Raw genomic sequence first — 23,258 nt, forward strand, 5'->3', positions numbered from 1 at the left:
AATGTATTGGAATATGTTCACATCTACCAAAAGTACAGTAGAAGAAGAAATAACTTCGGTTGGCATTTTGAGTTCTCATACACAGTATTCAGCCCATACAAAATGTATCTAGTTCAAAGAAAGCAGAGCACAATTAGTGCCTGTACTAAATTTATTCTGTATCTAGCAATCTAGGTTGCATTTCTTCTGACCAGCAGCTGTGGCCAATTAGTGCTCTTCAGACTCTTTTTGGCATCTCACCTTCTCTAGGATCACTTCTCCATCCCCAACTTCAACAAAGTGGAGCTTAAATCAGTGAGGTGAGCTCTTCAGGCCACCTTCTCCTCTGTTCAGTAGTTTGTGATGTAGCCTTAGCAATAGACCAGCAATGGGGGAATGAGAAGAGAATGGAACCCCATATGGAATCAGCCATTTGCTGCTGTTCTGGGAGGAGATATAATGAAATCTGTTGCAGAGCAACACACATTTAGAGTGTGGAGAACATGCCTAGGAAGAGTCACAGTAGTACCAGGCGAATGGACTCCCAAGACGATAGATGTTCAACTTGAGTCACCAGATGGGGTCAGCTGAACTTGTTCCTTTTGGTCCCAAGGGAAAATACGTATCCGTTTGTATTGCCGTCACTATCAAAGGCAAGCACTCTAAAAATAGAAACCTTATCCCCTTCACATGAAACCCCATTCTTGCCCTGTGTGGTTCTCAGACTTCATGCTTCCCTTAAATTCCGGACTTGTTCACTCAGGGCTAGCTTTTCATCTTGATCTAAACAGACTAGTATCAGAAGTTTTGGATAGTGTTAAAGTGTCTCTTGATCTGTATTTTATTCTATATAAATTCAGAAGATACCAAGAGCATTTACTGCATTTGAGGGATATTTAGCTAATGGTATGAAAATAGGGTTGTTTGACTGTCTAATGGCAGATTGAAAAGACTCTATTTCTTGCAGAAAAGTTGCAAAAAGCTTTGCTTCAGATTCCCTCCAGATTTCAAGAGGTGGGATTCGAAATCAACCAGTCAGTTCTCACCTGTGACTATGTTCCTGTGGGTGACTTCCAGGGTCAGTAGTCCCTCCTGGGAGTTCATGCCTGGCATGTGCAGTTGCTACACTTTTTGAACCTCTAGGGAAAGTAGTTGTCTTTCCCCACCATCCTCCTTGTCCATTGAAAGTGACTTTCTTGGTGGCTGTCTACAGCTAGGAGAATAAAGAAAATAGTTACCTTGACCTACAGACTCACATCTTTCCTTCTCACAGGGAAATTTTAATTCCTAAAATTGCACTTAATACACACACACCAGAAATTGATACTCGCTAGCTGTGATCCAAATATGTCAGTTGGGTCAAGAAAACCATGATAGTAATATATACATGGGACCCAAGGACTTGCAGTCATCTGAGGTTTTGTGATTTAAGAGGGTTGTAAGAAGTGCTGTGGCATCTGCCTGTTTCTCAAGGTAGATCAGGAGTTGTATTTTGGAATACTTATCCTTTTTGGTGACTAACGTGTAAACTTTTCTTCATTGTGTGTCCGCCATCCTGGAACAATCCTCTTGATCTGAAGTTGATTAGTGCAGAGTAAGTTAATAATTGCTGCACTAACAGTTCCAGCTAATTAAGTGTACCTTGTAGAAAATTAACTTTCCTTGGATGTTCTGCAAATCTATAGAAGAATACATTGTCATAAATTGGCTTGGCAGAATTAGATTTTTTTAAAAATGTATTGCATCTGTATAAATCCATGGTATGCTCACATCTTGAATATTGCATGCAGATGTGGTCGCCCCATCTCAAAATAATATTGGAATTGGAAAAGGTACAGAAAAGGGCAACAAATAGGAGTAGGGGTATGGAACAGCTTCCATATGCGGAGAGATTAATAAGACTAGGACTTTTCATCTTGGAAAAGAGACAAGTAAGGTGAGATATGATACAGGCCTATAAAATCCTGACTGGTGTGGAGAAAGTAAATAAGGAAGTGTTATTTACTCCTTCTCATAACACAAGAACTAGGGGTTAGCAAATGAAATTAATAGGCAGCAGTTTTAAAACAAACAAAAGTATTTCTTCACACAATGCAGACAGCCTAGGAACTCTTTGTCAGCAGATGTTGTGAAGGCTTTAACAGGGTTTTTAAAAAAGAAAGGTCCATCAATGGCTATTAGCCAAGATAGGCAGGGATGCGAAACCATGTTCTGAAATGTCCCTACCCTCCATTTGCCAGAAGCTAGGGAATAGATGACCGGCTGGATCACTTGATTACCTACCTGTTCTATTAATTTCCTCTGAAGCACCTGGCATTGGCCACTGTTGAAAGACAGGATACTGGGCTAGATGAACCATTGGTCTGACCCAGTATGGCCGTTCTTGTATTCTTAACTTTGCTAGATTTTTATTTTAGAACATTTTTGTGTTTTATCAATTTAAATGTTCACAATTGTGGGAAATTAGAGTGCGGGGGGGAGTCAGACAATAATTACTGAATGGCAGTTGATGTTGAGTTTCAAAAAGTTAAAGCCTTGCAATCGTTAAAACACAAATTGTAAACATATACAAAGTAAATATCCTTAAATTAAGCTCTAAGTTTTCAAACCACATTTTTCTTTCTTTGCTTATCTGTAAATTTTGATTATCGATGAAAATATTTTTTGTCAATTTGTGTATGTGCAATGCAATCGACATTTACGAATAATCAAATCCTTCCAAGTCTGGTAATAAAGTAATGTAGTTTATATCTGCTGTTTTACTTAGTTTCAGTAGCAGATACGCAACAGATCGTTAAAGTGCTAATAAGAATGCTTGCTATTTGAATTGTGCAACTTTTTTCCATCTAGTTATTTTAGCTTTATAACCTTCTAGATGCAAGCAATTATGAAATAGCCAAGGAAAGTAATATGTTAAATAAACATGTTCATTCTTGGTGTAGCTTTGCTAGAGTTAGTGGAATTACTGCAACAGTAAATTTGGTCTGTTATACTGTATACAATAGTCAGTTCATTACGTGTATCCCTGATCTCTACAGGATGGAATCTGAATAGTTTATGTACATTGGCACTACATTGCGGATGAAGATTGTTAGTAAAATGGTATGCTACGGGCCTATACTTCGGAAATATTTAAATCTTCGTGCTTCAAATGTGAAGTTTGAAGTGGCTGTGATGTTCTATAGGAAGACCATCATGATGCCTTTGTGCAACCCAGGACAGCTTTGCTCTGCACTACCTTCCCACCTGGCCTTCAATGGAAGTAGAAAGGGGCATGGCTGCAGCACTCCAGCCATATCGTCATCTGATATCCCTGAGACTGCTTGAAACTCCTGCAGGGATTAGCTGAAGATCAAGGAGCTGACATGAGTGAATTGGGGGGTAACTGAAAATCTGGCCCTCCAACTTCAGTTGGATTTATACCAGTGTAAATGAAAAAAGAATGAGGACTGTTTCTTTTGCATAGTAAACACCTTTAGCACTTTGCCAATGAACATATGAAAACAATTTTCACGATTTGCTCACCCAAGGGGTTGCAGTGGGGTGGGGGAAACTTTACCCTGGTTTAATGATGACAATCATATTACAGTTAAGTTTGAAAATTGAATGCTGTGGTGATGGACATAGCATAAGAATCTGAACATATCCAACACAAAACTTTGTTGTGAAGCAGTTTGACTTGTTACACACGCCATACCTGACAAACCCACAAAAGCAAGAAAACAAAATTGAGCCATCTTCCATGCTTTCTGTTCCTCTGCCCACCATCCATACATCTTAACTCTTGTCTGCCTTTCACCATTCTGCATGCACACCTTTACCATGTTTTTTTCTCCCAATAGTAGTAGTTGTGAATTCTTGGCCTAGTAGTTGGCTGTGTTGGACGAGAATAATTTGGTAAAAGGTTTCATGGAAGACTGGCATCTCTAGATGGGCAGAGTTAAGGTTGTGGTGCATGGTCCATGGTATCTATGGTAAGGTGGATGGAGAAGTAGAGGGTATCTACTCTTGAATGGTTTACCTACTCGTTACCTTGCTTTTGTGGAGCTGTATTTTGGGGTGGGAGGTTAACATCCCTACTTCACAATGAAGTCTTGTGTATACATTTCCTAATACTGAATTGGGGATGGGGACTTGGCAAGGGGTTGGATAGAATCACAGTGGCTGACAGAATATTTTCTGTCAGTAGCTGTGCATGAACCTTTATGTCAGCAGGTGCACATGAGCCCTTCTGTTGCAGGTTACAAATTTCTAACAAAAGTTCCTGATGAACGAGGTTTCCTCCTTCAGGGGGTTTCTCTGTTGCATACACTGCACATAAGCTTTCAATTATGCCATGAATAACAGCTAAAAAGTACCCTAAACACAACTTTGAATAAAGAAACAACTTTTTGCAGCAGACCTACTCAAGATACACTTCTCTATCAAGTTTTGTGATTGGTCAACAATGAAAAATGTAGGACTCCCAAAGAAAAATTGCACTGAGACGTATTAAAAGTAATGGGGGGGGGGGGAAGAAAGCAAAAACTATATAGAATATTCAGAGGGCATAAAATGAATCTGGTGTGGAATTTCACACCACCCTCACCTACTTTTAGAGAGGAATTTGTCCTGTTCTGAGCCCACTTGAAAATATAGTCCTAACTATAGAGTAGCTAGATGCTTCCACAATAATGGCACTACCTTATACAACATTGCATTATGACCCCCCAGAATATTAATCGGTTGTCTCAAACCTAGAACTCAGCTTGGAATCCCACTGATCTGTTGTGATCCACTTGTCCTAAAGTGTGTGTGGGTGTGTGTGGAGGGTGGGAGGGAGGGAGCAGCATTTGTATTAGAGGGTTACCAAAAAGAAAGAGGGATAGTTAAACAAAAATCCTCAAGTTACTTTACAAAATTGCTGTGACCCACAATTGACTCCAGCCTACTGATTGGGAGCCATGGTTCTGCAAATTAGTCTTGCAGTTCAGCACTTTTCTGCACTTCCCATTGTAAATCCTATGTCCCTAGGAAAATACTAGAAGAAAGGTTCAGTAATGCAGACATTTTTAGTCTCATTGGCATCTGTCTCAAAAGCTTAAATTAAAGTTTAATTAACTGCAGACTTTTATCTATCATGCAAATACTGCAGCCAGGGAATAAATTGAGTATGTGATGGAACTAGATGCCACTTAGTGATCTAGCATTACTAAAATCAACGCAATTGCTTTTTCTTGGGGGCAGCTGCCTTTATCACAGACCATAACTCCTGAATTAGTCCTGGCTAAAAAAATCCACATTTTGGTTCTTTAGATTTATAATTGCTTTTTTTGGTTTTGGTTTTAAGAAAACGATCCTTTTAACATTTTTGCAGGAAAAGGACAATTGGACTAAATTGATATTGGCTGTAACTTAAGTGAAGTATGTATATCACTATTTACTTCGGGGGTGAGTATGGCCCATTGACTTGAAAGATTTAAATTCCCTTGTAAAGAGGGGGGAGAATTAGGAAATGTTTAAAACTCAGTAATATATCGCCAGCATGCTTAGTTCTTTAGACTGGCTGTGGACAAGATTTGACTTAGAGGTTTCTATTTGTATTGCGTTTTGAGTAGCATCTAAACAAATCCCTATGCATTCAAGAAAAAGCATCAGAACTATAACTTTGCTGACGTCTAATCTCTGTGCCTGCATCTCGGGGGGGGGGGGAAGGAAATTATATTTCACTTCTGTAGAACAGCTCTGCCAAAACTACCTGCTGGAAATTGCACAGCTACATTCTGTGTGCTGATGTCATGCAACATACGATCCCAGTACTTTGCTGCCATTGGCTGAAGTGCTGTCTCCATTCAGAAATCAGTTTTTCCAACAGACTCTGTTTTAGACTAGAGTTGATCTTAGAGAGCAGGTTCTGGAGGAGGTTAGGGTTGTTAACGAGCAAGCTTTAGCAAAACTATGCTAGTATTAAAAAATGGCTCTTGCCCATGCATAAGTAAAAGCCTGAAGAAAAGCTTTGTGTGGCTCGAAAGCTTGTATCTCTCACCAACAGAAGCTGGTCCAATAAAAGATCTTGGTTCTTGAGACACGGTGGGAGGGGCAATCTGTAATTCAGTGATCCATACCAGGCAGTCACAGAAGTCTGGATCTAATCTCAGTAACTCACTGATGCAGGTGAAGAAATGTCTTGTTCAGTTGCAGCCTTGGATTTTGGAAATGAGGTGTGTGTTAAAGCTGTTCTGAAGAATTTGTGTGTTTTGTTTCCCTGGTGCTAAACGTTTTCATGCTTTAATAAGAGAGAGAGAAACAAATGCACTCTGTCATTTTGAGACATGGCTGCTTTCATGTCTCAGAAAAAAAAAGTTTGTGGCCCTGATTCTGATCTTACTGCAGCATAACTCAATTGACCTAGTGGATTTACTCCTCTGTCACCAATGTAAGATCAGATTTGTGCCTCAGGAATAGACTGTGGAAAGACACAGCTCCATTTTCAAGGAAGTTTTGTATTCTGCACACCCTACACTCCAATTTTCATTTCCTTTTTATCCTCACTTTATTGTAGGCTTTTAACTCAATATTTTGTTTGTCAGGTATAGTTTTATGAAATAGACTTTGTTAAAGTCCTTCACAAATTGGGATTGACGTCTAATGCCTTATTTTTTTTATTTACTTTTCACACACACAGATGTACCACAGAACTTCCTCTAGTTCTACTGCTGTTAGCTTTTACCAGTATCCACACACCACTGTCTTAAGATCATTTATGTAATTCTCTAATTTATCACTGTACAAATTCTGTAAAAGCATCAGTGTGGTTGGTAGCTGCTTCACTGCTGCAATACGTTTGGAGTAAAAGGCACTTGCTAAACCCATAAATGAAAAGCCTCTGTCCCATTGTTCATAGTTCTATGTTGCAGAGCCTAAAATATTTTCACATCCAGCACTTTGTTCAAGTAGCTTCCAGTAGATTACAGTACTACCAGGCTGGAAAAAAAAAAGTCCAAGCAAGAAATATCAGAAGTATTTGGGCCTTTAACCTTATTACACATTCTGGGTAAACTGATAGTTGGAGCCTGGTCCTGCAACCCCTACTCATGTGAATAGTCCCACTAACTTCAGTCCAATCCTTTGGGTGACTGAGTTACAAGGTTTGGTCCCAGGTTCTCTTGAAACAAAATGCCCTGTCCAGCAAACACTTTTATACAATAGAACTACCTGCTTCACTTCAATGAGATGACTCTCCTGAAAAAAGGCTACTCACATGAGTAAGGGTTTACAGGGTTATGCCCAAAATCTGTTGCCTGTCCCTTTTCCTATGTTACATATTTCACTCAAATATTTCTGACTGTAGAATAACAGTCTCACAAGCTTGCCTGCTTGTTGATAAGAACTGATGTTTATCTGGCATAGGGAAGGGAAGAAGGGGAAGCCCAAATCATAGCGGGGAGACTAATGCAACACCTGTGCAGTCATACAGAGCTCTTGGTTCCCTGAAGTGCAGGGCTCATGTCAGCTCTTTGTTAAAGCTCCCAGTGCTCTGAAGCAGGGGTACGGTAGTCTGGAAAGGTTAAGAACCGCAAGTTTCATCTCACTTAAACGACTTGCTTACAAAATCAGACATAAAAATACAAAAGTGTCACAGCACATTATTACTGAAAAATTGCTGACTCATTTTTATCATCTAATTATAAAATAAACCAATTGGAATATAAATATTGTACTTGTATTTCAGTGTGATACTTGAGCCTGTTTTTTTTACTTGGTGGGCCTTGTCTAAAGCCTGAGCCTCAGGTGGTGGGGCTGAAGCATGTAACTTAACTTTATGGAGCCCCGGGTAGTTGCTGTGCTTGCCACTCCCTAACGCTGGCCCTGTATTTGCAATCCCCTTAAACCTGTCTCCTACCCCCCACCTGGGAGCTAGAGCCTTCAGATTGAGGAAACGCTGATCTAGATGGGTACTCAACTCCCTGGAAGACCCTTGTGTACCCCCAGGGGTACACGTACCCCTCGTTGAGAACCATTGCTCCGAACAGAAGAAGATCTGCGAAATAGCTCCATAGTGCGCAAACAAGCAACATATACCTAGCAGCCTGCAAAGATTAGGACCTTATCCATGTGCAGAGGATCACATTCTAAAGGGCTTGTCTAAATGAAGATTTAGTTTGTGGCAAGCTGGGGGGTGAATCTACTCCACACTTGCCTGCCCCACACTAAGTATCTATCCTGCTTTGAAACAGGACTGGGTTAAAGCATACTTGCAAACTGTTAGTGCGTGTCAGCAGGGTTGTTTATGGGCAAGTAGTGCATGGCAAGCTAGTGCGAAGTAAATTCACACCCCGGCTTGCCACAAACTAAATGCTCTTTTAGAGGAGCCCAAAGAAGAAGCCCTTTGTCATTCATAAACTTCCTTCCATGGCAGTTTTTTGCCTTTTGGTGTAGCAGTACAGTATCAGTAATATCTGAATTAATAAAGGCTATGGAGAAAAACCAACACGCTTTCATGGACTTTTAACTGAGACAGAAATGATCGTGTTAATTGTATTTATTTCTGTTTATATAACTTCCCAACTTAAGCCTACTGATGTGTGGAATCCGTAGATGTGAAGAAACAAATTTGGGGCAAATTCTGTCCCATTCCTGGAGAGTAGGAAGGACTCCTGCTCTGTCTGGACAGGTCTGGTTCGTTCCCACTGGAAGTTCAGTTAACAGTGACTTAAAAACAAAAAACACCCACCTGCATTGGTTTGTCTACACTACAGCTTCCTACAATGGAGCTGCACGAATGCAGTGGTGGAGAATATTAAGCCAAAGCTGAGAATGGACATGATCTTCATGTGTAAAGATCAGCTCTGCCAGAATGGTAACCCCCAACATCGTATTTTGTCTGTGGTATAAGACTGACTGAGGAAAAATTACCACCAGCATCACAATATTCTTGCTAGGCCCCCCATTTGACTTGTGAGATCCCATGAAATCATCACGTACCTGGCTATTCGACATTGGTAAGGCCTCATCTGGAGTACTGTGTCCAGTTTTGGGCCCCACACTTCAAGAAGGATGTGGATAAATTGGAGAGAGTCCAGCGAAGGGCAACAAAAATGATTAGGGGACTGGAACACATGAGTTATGAGGAGAGGCTGAGGGAACTGGGATTGTTTAGCCTGCAGAAGAGAAGAATGAGGGGGGATTTGATAGCTGCTTTCAACTACCTGAAAGGGGGTTCCAAAGAGGATGGCTCTAGACTGTTCTCAATGGTAGCAGATGACAGAACGAGGAGTAATGGTCTCAAGTTGCAGTGGGGGAGGTTTAGATTGGATATTAGGAAAAACTTTTTCACTAAGAGGGTGGTGAAATACTGGAATGCGTTACCTAGGGAGGTGGTAGAATCTCCTTCCTTAGAGGTTTTTAAGGTCAGGCTTGACAAAGCCCTGGCTGGGATGATTTAACTAGGAATTGGTCCTGCTTCGAGCAGGGGGTTGGACTAGATGACCTTCTGGGGTCCCTTCCAACCCTGATATTCTATGATTCTATGGTTACAAGGTGGTGGTTCGTGGTTTTTTTTTTTTTGTTTTTGTTTTTTTTTTTTTAACACTGCAGTGCAAAGAGCTAGAGCCTCCTGTGCTTGCTTAGTTGGTATTGGTTTGTTAAAACTATGGAAGGTTCTGGAACAGATCTAGAGTAGCAGGTTTTTGAATCTTTTATTCTGACCTAGTATTGAAGGCAGCTGTTAGCTACTGAATTCTAAACATTGTCTACACTTTGTTGTTTGTGTGTGTGTGTTTGTTTTTCCCCTAGTAGTAGTTCATTTAAAGTATGCGTGGCAGAAATGTCCAAACGTGAGTTTAAAAAGAAATTGTCACTGTACTTTTTTGGGGGGGTAATCCAAAAATATGACTGAACAGAGACTTTGTGGATAAAATGACAGCCAGTTAAACTTTTTAGTAGTCAGAAAACAAAGTAGAATCACAGGGCCATAGGGTTTCAGATATACTACTGACTTCAGTGATACTCTGGATTTACATTGCTGTAACAGAAATCAGAATTTAGCTCCTAGAGCAGTGGTCCCAAAACTTTTTATCTCACCCCCCCCCTTGCCCCGGAGCAGGGCTGTGGCTCCTGGGGGGGGAGGGGGTGCAGACAGGGGTAAGGGGGCCAAGCCTGGGGCCACAGCTGGGACGGAGCCAGGAGCGGAGTTGGAGGCCTGGGCATGGGGCTGGTAGCCAGAAGCAGAGCTGGGTGGCTCTCCCTCCCCACCTTCCCCAGTGGGTGCTGGCCTGGGCCCCTGCCACGCTCCCCCAAATATTCCTCAGCATCCCCCAAGGGGGCATGTCCCACAGTTTGGGGACTTCTGTCCAAGAGGCTGCTTCAAGCAAGGAGGTAGACTAAGGCATGAACTTAATTCATTCTGAGTAGTACCTGTATACCATCTGAAAGGGCCGCACAACCATAACGACCATGGTTATAAATCAGGGGGCCACATTAAATCTAGTAGAAGCAAGTAACTTCAGTGAGGCCAATGGAATTGCACCCTCCTGATACAAGATCTTATTGGTCCTCTAGACTCATGCACAGCTGGACATTCCCAGCTGAACCACAAAACGAACCTGTATGTTGCAGCTTTAACATTCAGTACCACAGAATGAATGCTACTATCTGAATCAGGTGCTTGGTCAGTAACTCCAGAGTGTGAACGTCTGGGTCAAGGTTCAGGTTAGTTTAGATTGGCTTGGTTGAGTACTTGCTGGTTTGTCCAAGAACAGTGAAGCTACTGTGTGTTGGATCCTCAACATGAAATAGCATTTGAAACTGCAGTTAGTGTACAGGGTTTGTTGTTGTTTTTTCAATGTGGGAGGTGTGGTTCAGAGGCGAACAGATGAATGGCTCTAAGCAATGCAACTCTCAATGTCCAGTCACTCTGCACTTGAACTAGAGATCAAAAAAAATTGTTTCAAGTGATCATAATTGCATTCCTGACTGTGCACCAGATTGCATGCACTTGCATTAAGAATTGCAGTCTTGCATTGCTATATTCAGTATTTTGAGACACACACCTTCTGGAGGCTGTGTAATCTGGGCCTGGGAGCATGTGGTGTGTCTACACTGCAATAAACCCGGGTCTACTGACCTGGGCTTGCGCTAAGGGGCTAAAAATAGTAGTGTAGATGATCCTGCCCCCTCACCAGGTTTCAGAGTTCAAGCAGGAATGTCTGCCCTGCTGTTTTTAGCTCTGTAGCAGGAGCCTGAGTCAGTTGACCAGGGTTCTGAGACTTGCTACCATGGACGTGGTGTCCCTTTTTGCTGCAATGTGAACATATCCATGGAGAGTTGTGCTCCCTTGAGACATGGCCTCTACCCCTTACAGTTCAAAGGGGAAGCTTGACAAATTAGGGCTAGATTGTGACTAGCCCAGCACCGGTTTACTCCCTTACTCCTCTCCGTGCTCCTCATTCCTTATTGTATACCTAAGCATGGGGCAATGGTTGCAGTCCTTGTGTTGCTAGTGGGGAGTGAAGTCTAGCTGAGGTCCAAACTATACCCTCCTCTTTTCACCAGTCAGCAAAGTTGATCTGACATAGGAGGGGGGGGGGCATATTTACTCTTCAAAAGCTATGGCAAGGGCCACAGTTCCTCTGAGAACTGTAGCTGTTACAAAACTGTATGCCCCCAACCCCACACACACATGCTTTCCAGGCTGTGACGGAAGCCACGGACAAGCCCTCAGTATTTTGCTTGGAGCGGTGAACAGTAAAATTATCCTAGTTATTGTGATGGTTGTCATGAATCCTCTTACCAAGAACTACCACTTCCTGTGAATTTCCCACTTGTTCAATTTAGAGACTAGATAGTTATTTTGGGGCCCAGCTCACTTCTTTTTGACATATGTTGTCCTAGTATAATGGGCTTTAATAAATTATGAATTCCATACATTTTGGAGAAAACACATCCATACTCAAGCTGCCTGTTCTCTCCCATTAGCCAGTGACTAGTTTCTGTAACATTTCCGTTGCCTCGCCTTATGTATGTTTCACTTCTGGCTTTTGTTAACTAAAATACCTTGACTGTTAACCTCTTGACGTTTTAGTGATATAAGCCAGAAAGGTAAATGGAAAAAATCTGTTTTTTGTTTTTCAGCTCTTCCTCCAAAGCCCCCAAAACCGATGACTCCGATCAACATGAATGGAATAAAGGACAATTCCAGTTTCTCGCTGCAGGATGCAGAGTGGTACTGGGGGGATATTTCAAGGTAAAAAATGTTTATTTCTGGACTAGAATGAGCCTTTTTAAGTTGTGCTCCCTTTGGGCCTGTGTATACTCAGGCAACATTTCACTTCAGGAACTGCATTCAGGCCCAGATTTTGCAGATCGCTTGAAGTGTGTGTTTAAGTACTATGCTGAATTGGGAACTGAGTGTGTTTAACGTGTTCTGTTTGGTTATTGTTCTAGAACAGTAGTTCACAATCTTGTGGCCACAATTGTTTTCTTGGAATCTTTCTACAGATTCTTAAGTTTTGTTTTTTTTTCTAGCCTTTCTGGTTGTGAAACAAAGCTATTCTGAATGTACTGGCTTCAGTCAGTAGATTTATTAAACGTAGCATTGGGGAATGAGCAATTCATGAAACTTTCAGTAAGTGTGTGTCTCTTATGTAAATAATAAAACCAGTAAATTAAATATGCTAGAGCTGAAAATAAAACAAGAATGAGATACTGTCTTGGATTGCTATTTGCTTTGTGGCTGAGTGTTGTCTAGGAAAAGAATTCATTAGCCCCACTACCTTCTTAACAGAAGAAAAAAGGACTTTAGATCCCGATTGTGCCACCTTTACATTTTAGTACCTTACTCAAGTAACCCCGTTTAGACCAGTGTGAGGGGGTAGCACAATTCAGGCCCTTATTGAACAATGGCAAAACCTGATTACAAAACCCAGTGGGCTTGATTCTGTTATCTTAGATCATTTTTACAATAGTATTATTACACTGACCTAATGGCATTGCTCGTGATTTACCAGAGTAAATGATCTCCTGAATGAGACCCAGTATATACAGTTTTGCAGGAATAGCTTTATATGTACTTTATCAGTTCATTTCATTTTCTTTTACAAAATACAACCCACAAATATATTTCATCAGTTGTCAATCCAGCTGCCTTGGGCAACAGATAAGCTTTTCATTGTGCCTGAAAAGCCAACAGACATTTACTTTATTGGACTGAGGGCTGGAGAATAAGTTAGGGATCTTCCACAATGAACTCCATCTCCAGCCCCCTGGGCACTACTAGAGAATGAAAGCTCAAGCATCCTAGCCATTCCCAACTGTTGGAGACATGGAGAGGCCATCTCTGAGATGTCAGGTCCAAGCTATAAAGGGTTCTGTGGCAACAATTTCCCTTTTTCTCCGATACCATTCATATCTGTAATGGAAATTGCTCTTTTGAAAGAGATTCTTCATCCAGGATAGTTAAATGCCACTAAGAACACTTATAAAGAATGGAAAAAAAGCTCTTGTAGAAATCTCTGAATTAAAATATCCATTATTATTCCTTTTAAAATGTAGGTGTATTGCCTGCATCTCATGGGTGGTGGTGAGGGTACATGAGAGGTGCTCTCAATCAATCAAATAGATAAAGTGTGTGGTTTGTAACTTACCTCTGAGATCCTTGTGTGAAAGATGCCATAAAGGACAAGGTATTAGTTTTGTAAGTAAAGCGTGGTATGTAATTTGGATGGAATGAGTTTCCTGAAAGTTTAACTAACTCTTAGCTCAAACACTTTGTTTGAAATGCTTATGGGTCCTACCCATTCCATAAAAGCCTCTTCCATTTAATTAAAAGAATAAACCCTAAATTTCTTCTCTCACAACAGTTGAAAATTAGGAGTAATTCCACTGGAATTAGTGGCATTACAGTAGTTTTAAAACTGGTGTAAAAGAAATATCTAAATCAAACCACTGATGGACCTTGAGACTAGAACTGTGCTAAAGTGTGGATACTTTTCTGACACCATTCTGTGAATGACCATGTTCGTGCCAGTTTCTTAAAGGGCCAGAAGTGCCTTCACAAAAGTCACCTGTTTCCAGTTTGGATTTAAATGTGAGCAAATCCCAATGAAAGATTTTGAACTTGGTGATTTCTCTGAAACACAGCTGCTACTGTTGTTATACATAACCTTCTTCCTAAACAGCAGTTAAGTGCAGCTGCTGGTTTTTGCTAAAAGTGAACAAGTTCAAACCGGTCTAAGATGGCCTTAAAGGCTGAACAGAAATATTATCCCTATGCATATCCTAAATCTGAAATAAGAGAATTTGAAAAGCAGACATTAAATCCTCAGATTGCATAAGATTTTGAAAGCAAAACAGAAAGGAAATCTAATTCCTTACGCACCCTGACACTGGTGGCCTCTCTTTGAATGTGTGTTTTAAAGCAAATTGTCTACCTAACACTTCTCGTTTATCTTTCTTGCAATCTTTCATTCCTCCAGGGAGGAGGTAAATGACAAATTACGAGACATGCCAGATGGAACATTTCTGGTGCGCGATGCATCAACCAAGATGCAGGGAGACTACACTCTGACATTGCGGTAAGTGTTGGGTATTTTCACTCTCTTGTCATACCTTGCTTTTAGTAGTGTCGCCAGTGTCAGTAGATACCACATTAGTATTTAATTGAGATGCCCTCAGTGGTAGTCTCCACTGTCTGGGGAACATTTCTCCAGAGATTTCAGATGAGGAGTTTGGAATAAGGAAACAAATGACCAGCTCCTGGAAATTCCATCCCACTTCTTATGCTGAGCCCGGTGCATACTGGGACAGTATTATTTGGATGTCTCTGTGATGCAGACATAATCAGTAAAGGTCCTAGTTCTGTATCTCTCTCTGTCTCTGTACTTTGATTTAAGGAGGTTCCGTTAAGCTGGGACACTGCATTTAATGACACTGATTCTGATTGCACAGCAGAGTGTAACTCAGTGCAGAATCTGGTCCGGTATGTTCACCAAATAGTAGGATCAGCTTTCATCTGAGTTGCCATGTGATAGATGGTTATGTTGTCTTGAAGTTCAAAATCTGCTTCCTTCGTGAGTTTAAAAATGTACTCTTGTGGCCAAATTCTGCTCTGACTTGCATATTGCACAACCACACTGAAGTTAGTGAGGATAATAGTTCTATCCAGTCAGGATTTTGCCTTAAGTCTAATTAGGGGTGGTCTGAATATTTAACCATATAAGCATGTATCTGCAGGAGCCATAAGTTAAGAAAGCCGATAAAGGACAGAGCACTGTTAAATTTTTTTGCTAGTAGGGGGAAAAATAAGCAAGCACTTCTAGAAGTTGCCAGCAAATACAAACCTGGATAATGTAAAGTCCTGGATTAATTACCCTGTTATAAATCTTTCCAAGGATTTATTTAAGTTTGAGTATCCAGTGTTAGCATCCAACACTTGAGATTGTTTGTTTGATAATTGGTTTGCAGGTGCATTTTCATTTATATAATACTTTGATCTTTCCTGCCTGTATGTCCCTTGTTATTCACCCTTTCTCTATGCGGGATCTAGGCATCTCCTGACCTTGTGTTCTTTGGGGTTTTTTAATTATAATTTTTTTGGTTTAGTTCTGAGTTTCATATTCCTAGTTGCTCACCTTGGGGCTTTTGCGTGGCTGCCTTAAGGAATTCTGAGCATCCCCTTGGAGAATTTCTAGTTAAACTAGATCTTAAATACAATAAAGTAGTCCCCGAGTGAACACTGGAAGAGATTTACTTTGGGCTTTTCTGCTGCTCAGATAAAACTTGAGGAGACCTTTGTATGTATTTACTTTTATCCTTTTACATATTAATATATATTAGATAATTTAGTTACAAAGGTACATATTAGATTGTCTGACTAGCTACAATGATTCTTGTGTGTTGCCTTTATGAAAAACTTAGCATGGCTACTCATACCATATATGTGGCCGCTTGTGTGTATGTCTGTGCACGCATGCTACCCATGCACACAACAAAACCTCTAAGCTAGTGTATTGCCTTACAGGAAGGGTGGCAACAACAAACTGATAAAGATTTATCATCGGGATGGAAAATATGGTTTTTCTGATCCATTGACATTTAACTCTGTTGTGGAGCTGATTAACCACTACCGCCATGAATCTCTTGCCCAGTACAATCCTAAACTTGACGTGAAGCTGATGTATCCAGTATCCAGGTATCAACAGGTGAGGTTTCCAGAGAACCAATAACTGTTAGCAGATGTGTGTTTTTGTAGTTTTTTCTTGTCATAAAACTTAGGCTTTCTATCCAGAGCCTGGATTTTTCACATGAATCATGTGAAAACTCAAAGCCCTTTTATGCTTGAAAACTCAACTTCACATTTTCAAGGACGAAGTAGTGGTTCCAAGAGTCCATGGGGTCTAAAACAATAACCACAAAGTTAGGAGAAGGAGGTCCTGACCTCTACTTTGAGCACTCACACTGACAGACTTCATAATTTTTCCAGCTACGTAAACATCTGCTTCACTGCATCCTTATGATGTAGGTAATTGTCATCGCCTATATTTTAAAAGTGGAGAAGCTGAGGCTGAGAGATTTAGTGAATTACATGCAGGGCTCTGTGGGCTAGGATGCAAAGCAACTGTTTATGTACAAAATATGTTAAAATCAGTCACTGGCAGAAGTGAGAAGGCCACCTGGCTCCATGCCCTGTGCTTAGTTCTCTAGATTCTGGGGCTTTGGGCTGACCCCGCTTCCTCCTCCATGCTATACGACAGTCTTTAACACTGAGCAAAATGTCTCCCAGAGTTGTAGCAGTTTTCCACAAGTTCTGTGAACTCTTGTTTTAAAAACAGACAAAAAAAACTTTGATCTTTCCTGCCTGTATTATTCCCTCCTTCTCTAAGGGGGATCTAGGCATCTCCTGATTTTACGTTGCCTTTGTTGGGTATCTTTTTTTATTATAATTTTTGGTTTAGTTCTAAGTTACATATTTCTAGTCGCTCACTTTATAGACTGTGAAACTTATTTTTTGCTTTGCCGGACTAGATCTCTCTTCCATACTTCTAGAAGCCTGATGTAAAAAATGCTGCATAATTGATCACAGAAATATGCACATTTACTAGGTTGACAAGGAACAGTGCTTAGAGAAACTACTTTGCCTAAAGAATTACCTTCTTTCTTTCCTGATATACACAGGATCAGTTGGTAAAAGAAGATAACATAGATGCAGTAGGTAAAAAGCTTCAGGAATACCACTCTCAGTATCAGGACAAGAGTAAAGAGTATGACAGACTATATGAAGAATACACCAGAACATCACAGGTCAGTTTTCAAAATAACCTTTTGTTGATCATTACAGCAGCTGTCTGTCTGAAAAGCTGAACTTCTATCCCTAGTAAGACCGTGAAACAAATTATTATTTAAAAAAAAAAATTAATACACAAAGGAAAACAAAAGCGTAAGCAATAGGTAGCAAATTTGTCTTGTCTTTGATTTCAGTTTGGGGCTTTTTTGGTGTGGGGATGACAATTACAAAGTTAATAAGTAAAGGAAATGTGATTGAATGTAGCTTTTCCATATAAGATATGGCACTGCACTTCTGGAGGAATGGCACAGCCCAGATAAAGGTTTTAAGCTATCACAGGCACCATAGCAGCTCCCAGCATAAATCAGAGCAGCCAGAAGTGATGCTGTCCTATATAGTATGTGCACCAGGGATTTTTTTTTCCCTCAGCCAGCTAAGAGACATTTCCAGGAACTGCATGCAACTGTGTCATCATACAGGGGTCATAAAGTAGGATAGAATCCTAGAAGAAGAGGTATCGAAGGACACCACCCTTGTATTAGTAGGAGCATTGCCAGCAGATCGAGGGAAGTGATTATTCCCCTCTATTCGGCACTGGTGAGGCCACATCTGGAGTATTGCGTCCAGTTTTGGTCCCTCCACTGCAGAAGGGATATGGACAAATTGGAGAGAGTTCAGCTGAAGGCAACGAAAATGATTAGGCGTCTGGGGCACATGACTTATGAGGAGAGGCTGAGGGAACTGGGCTTATTTGGTCTCCAGAAGAGAAGAGTGAGGGGGAATTTGATAGCAGCCTTCAACTACCTGAAGGGGGGTTCCAAAGAGAATGGAGCTCGGCTGTTCTCAGTGGTGGCAGATGACAGAACAAGAAGCAATGATCTCAAGTTGCAGTGGGGGCGGGTTAGGTTGGATATTAGGAAACACTATTTCACTAGGAGGGTAGTGAAGCACTGAAATGGGTTACCTAGGGAGGTGGTGGAATCTCCATCCTTAGAGGTTTTAAAGGCCCGGCTTGACAAAGCTTTGGCTGGGATGATTTAGTTGGTGTTTGGTCCTACTTTTGAGTAGGGGGTTGGACTAGATTATTAAAGATCTGTGGTGGAATTCTCTTTCAAAGAAGCCTAATTACAAGTACTTTTTAACTTGGTAAACCTTGTGGAGGAAGAAATGGTCGGCTTTCTATGAGACTTTGGCTAAAGTGGGTTGGGTTTTTTCCTCTTCAATAAAACTCAGACTTTGCCACAATTTTAAAAAAAAAAAAAAAAAAATTGAAAGTTTCTTTCTGACCATCAGTTTAGGAAGCATAACTGAGTCTTGCGCTTGTAACTTATTTCAGGATGCAAATGACTAAAGATGCTTTTTGGTTTTGGTTTCTTTGTATAGGAAATTCAGATGAAGAGAACTGCAATTGAAGCATTTAATGAAACCATTAAAATATTTGAGGAACAGTGCCACACACAAGAGCGATACAGCAAAGAATACATTGAACGATTCCGCAGAGAGGGGAATGAGAAGGAAATCGAACGGTAGGATCTCAAACCATACTTGTGTGTGCTCCTTACATAGACACACTAGTAAAGCTAACAGAAAATTCTGTTAAGCCTTCTTTTATATGATTAAAGAAGTTAAGTATGTTTACTAAAGATTCATATTCCTATGTTCAAATATCCCAAACAGTTGTGCACTGTAGAGGACAATCCTGTATTTGTTGGGAGGTAGACTGGATGATCTCTGGTCTCTAACTTCTATGAATCTAGATTTTTATAGTGAAGAGCTCTACAGGAAAATCTGAGGTTTAGATATGTATATTCTTAAAGCTCAGACAATACTATCTGGAGAGGGGGAGAAATTAATTTACAGCTAAAACATGAGCTAAAGAAAAGTTAGCTGTCTTCTAGCACTCACATGTAGAGTTAATCTCGGAAATGACTAGCTTGAAAGCACTTGTCATGTAATGTGCTCTTGGATGCCCATTTAGAAACTCCCATTGATCTTGCTAAGAGTTGCATGTGCATCAGAAATCAGGATTTGGCCCCAATCCAGTGCCTTCAAAGGTTCTTCAAACATTTTGAAATTAAGAACAAACCAATATTTGTAAAGCTGAAAACTTCCATAATATTTTACTACCTCTTTGTAAGACAACAATAGTAATCTAAGTCAATGAGGGGTTTTTGGGTAGTGGAGACCTGTGGGGATGGTAGTAGGCACTCTTCAAAGTGTGATTTCTGCCCTGAAAAATGGCCACTTCTGACTCAGCAGACCTTTTTCTTACGTGTTTTCATAGTCTTATCTACTGACTCTGACAAAAAGAAACTCTTTGTTTTAAATCATAGCAATGCACAAGAGAGCTGAATTCTGTTCCTCCACAAGCATCGGCAAAATCGTTTAACGTTTCAGTTACATGGGTGAATCAAAAAGAAAAGGAGGACTTGTGGCACCTTAGAGACTAACCAATTTATTTGAGCATAAGCTTTCGTGAGCTACAGCTCACTTCATCGGATGCATACTTTTCATCGGATGCATACTGTGGAAAAGTATGCATCCGATGAAGTGAGCTGTTGCGCACGAAAGCTTATGCTCAGATAAATTGGTTAGTCTCTAAGGTGCCACAAGTACTCCTTTTCTTTTTGCAAATACAGACTAACACAGCTGTTGTTCTGAAACATGGGTGAATCAGTTTTCATTGGAACATGTCACATAGGGCTTAATTGGGTTGTACAAATGAGGGCATGATTTGTGCTGCAGAATCTCTAACACTGATGTGTGAGAAGGAAATAACCTAGCTTGACTGTCAGATCCCCAGCTGAATTTGCATGAGATGCAGTTGAGAGATAGAGAGAGAACACATCTCTTCATTTCAAATATGCTCAGTTTACAAGTGGAGACTTGGTAAATCTGGAACCCCACCATCCCAGTATTAGTGTCACTTTTCAGTGAAAGACCACACTGATTTCCCCCTACCTGTCAATGGCTATTAGTCTCCTACTGCAATTTGAATGAGGAGCTGGAGATGATAATGTAAGTCAATGTGAACTGCATCAAAATTTTCTTCTGTTAGAATCTGATCTTAATGTATGTTAAACCCCACTGTTAGCCATATTTTTATAACGTAGATTGAATTTCTATCTGGCCAAAGTCCATACAAAGGTTAATGGTTGAGGCTCAAACCTCTATTGCCTGCTAATAGCAAGGTGCAGTTCTTACTGTCAAACTTTGCCAATACCTAAGCACAACAAAGTAATGTGATCCTTTCTTCTGAATTCTTGATACTTCTAGCAGTTCTTGCATAAAAAACCTATCCTAGTTTAGTTGCCTAAAGTTACTGTGATTTGAGCAACTACCTACTGTAAACCAAAAAGTCCCCTATTCTGTGTTTAAAACTTTTTATAGCGTGCCATAAATGTATGTTGCGTTTAACAAATCACAAAGTAAGATGCTATCCCTTTACTAAATAGTCTGAATGTAGGAAGCTTAACAGCAGAGCAGCTTTGTCTATTTTATATAGTTACACAGTAATAAAATGTCTCCAAACAGTTTTGCAGAGTAGATATTAAACTTCCATTTCTTAGTATGAGCAGTTGCGTTTATGTGCAAGGAATACAGTCTCATTCCAGTGTCATAAATGTTCTTGCTAAGATTTTTGCAAATAAACACAGCTGTAGATTGCTCTATGGTAAAAGGGCAAGTAAGATGGCTAACCTGACATGGCATCTTCTGAATTGCAGTAATATCCTTAGTGTGACTCTACTCTGAAAAGGCACTTTGTAAAGTGGGACATTGTGGGACACCCATGTTTCATCCTGACACCAGAAAATTTGTGTCCAATGTGTTTACAAGTGAAGTAAAGGAATGTGGGGGAGAAGGGAAGGTTGTTCCTAACTTCCAGGCCTGCAAACCAATTTGAGATCTGAAATTGAGTCAAGCAGGGTTCTTTCCAACGTGCTCATCGTCACCAGTACTAAGTGTCTGCTGCAGACCAAATCCTGTTGACAGTGACACCTGTGCTAGGGTTGTATTACAGCTTAGAACCTGAGTAAGTAAATCTGAGTATATAGAGAGAGTCCGATCTAGCTCACTCCCAGAGCTGTGTTGGCTTTGTCAAGAGTTTTTAAAAAAAAAAAAAAGTCTTAAATTTTAAGATCTGTTTCTGAATGTATGATAGGAACAGATCCAAGGAGTAGGTAGGAAGCATCCTTTTAGTCACTTTTCAGGGTAGAACTGCACTCCAAACCAAGTGAAAGCACTTTACAATAGTAGCCACTACCAAACTGATGGTAACATGAGAGGAATGTGATATAAAGAAATATGGCTCTTTGTCTTCCAGTACTGTGTATAAGAGGTAAGCCATTCAATAACTTTCTTAAGGCTAGAGCAGTCTGGACTGATTGTTGTTGTATGTTTCTCTCCCTCTTAAACATTATAAATTTATTTACAGAATAATGATGAATTACGAGAAATTAAAATCACGCCTGGGAGAGATCCATGATAGTAAAATGCGTCTGGAGCAGGATTTGAAGAAACAAGCTCTGGACAATAGGGAAATTGATAAGAAAATGAATAGCATCAAACCCGATCTTATCCAGCTACGCAAGATCAGAGATCAGTATCTAGTGTAAGTAGGCAAGGCCTGTGCACCTCAAAACAGTGTCTGTGATTAACTTGGTTAAAGACCGTTGCCATCATTATGTATGTTCATTATACTAATGGGAGTCTGGTCTCCTTTTTATAATCAGAGTTGTGTGTGCACTAATAGGAGACTGGATCCCTTGTATGAAATGATTAGCTGGTTAGCCTTTCACTACTTCTGTAATAATAACTTCATGTCTTATTACTTTAACTGTCGGACTTTAAAGCATATCTGGTACACCAGTACATCACTAGTACACATTCTACAGTATAGGTAGCTTTCATGTGAGTTAGAACATCAGGGATGATAAAGGGAGACGCCCTCTGACTGACCAAGCGCCTCCCTCCACTAATGTTAGCAGAACTAGGTTGAGAAGAGCGGAGGTCAAAGTGGTGGCTCCTTAGAATGGCGTACTCCCTCTTACTGACCCAAATCCATAGGATTGGAACTTCACAGGCTGCGGGGGGCATAGCACTCCAAAGCACACTTCCCTCTGAGCCTTGTGGTATCAGAGAGTTAACACCTGCTCTATGTACACACCCCTTCAGAGAGAAGGTGAGAATGTTACATGGACAGAGGCACTAGTGACCATGCATGCTGCTCTGGGAGAGGGAGGCAGCCGCAGCCTCCATCTGAAGACCCAGCATAGCCTGCAATAGTACCTCCTTTCGACATTTGACCTGCAGGATGTGGAGGTCATGCCTCCTCTGCTGCTCCCTCCTCTGCTGCTCCTTCCCCAATAAAGAGATCATTCTAAGGAGAGTATATAAGGGTGTACTGTGTAATGTTGCCTGGGGTCTCTGTGTCTTTCACATGGGCTTTACTGCAGGTGAGTAAGCTCAGTCTCTAGATTCTCTCCTTATGGGATCTATGTCTAAGCTTCTCTTCTATTTGGTCAGTAGCAAACAACTAGGAAACATATTAATGCTTTCTATTTTCTCATCTTGACAGATGGCTCAATCACAAAGGAGTGAGACAGAAGCGAATAAACGACTGGCTGGGAATCAAAAATGAAAATATTGATGAGTAAGTGCTCTTGTACATTTAATCTCTCTGATAAGTGGCAGAGCTCCGGTCTTCCCACTGAGGATCTCAGTAATATGAAATACCAGTTTCTATATAAAGGATTGGAGTTTTATCCTAAGGGAAAGGCTTTTGTTTTGGTTTTTTTGGGTTTTGTTTTGGTTTTTGTCCTGTGAACCAGCATCTGTTTTCAGCTAATGTGTATGTTGCTACCTTTTTGAATAAGGATTCTTGGTTGACATTAAGTGACTATTAGCAGGCTGGTCTTCCAGTTTGAACTGCCTCTTCCAGATGTACTTTTTTATTTGCATTTTATCTTCCTTTAGAATGCTTTCTGCAGAATAAATCCTCCTCTTTATAACTGATTCC

The 23,258-nt window shown here is 40.6% G+C and overlaps 1 protein-coding gene across 3 annotated transcripts in view; it reads left to right on the forward strand.

The window, feature by feature from the left end:
• PIK3R3 (phosphoinositide-3-kinase regulatory subunit 3) overlaps positions 1–23,258 on the forward strand; it is a 347,705-nt gene that overhangs the window by 312,030 nt on the left and 12,417 nt on the right. For all 3 annotated transcript variants that reach the window (XR_012160507.2, XM_073357839.2, XM_073357840.2), the window contains 7 exons: positions 12,091–12,202; positions 14,433–14,531; positions 15,977–16,157; positions 17,131–17,256; positions 18,623–18,765; positions 21,675–21,851; positions 22,818–22,892. Coding sequence is in view for 2 of the 3 variants with exons in the window: in XM_073357839.2 (XP_073213940.1) it covers positions 12,091–12,202; positions 14,433–14,531; positions 15,977–16,157; positions 17,131–17,256; positions 18,623–18,765; positions 21,675–21,851; positions 22,818–22,892 (913 nt within the window). In the remaining variant the exon portion in view is untranslated. The remainder of the gene's footprint in view (positions 1–12,090; positions 12,203–14,432; positions 14,532–15,976; positions 16,158–17,130; positions 17,257–18,622; positions 18,766–21,674; positions 21,852–22,817; positions 22,893–23,258) is intronic.

Source organism: Lepidochelys kempii, chromosome 8, assembly GCF_965140285.1.
Source record: "Lepidochelys kempii isolate rLepKem1 chromosome 8, rLepKem1.hap1, whole genome shotgun sequence".
Taxonomy (NCBI): domain Eukaryota; kingdom Metazoa; phylum Chordata; order Testudines; family Cheloniidae; genus Lepidochelys; species Lepidochelys kempii.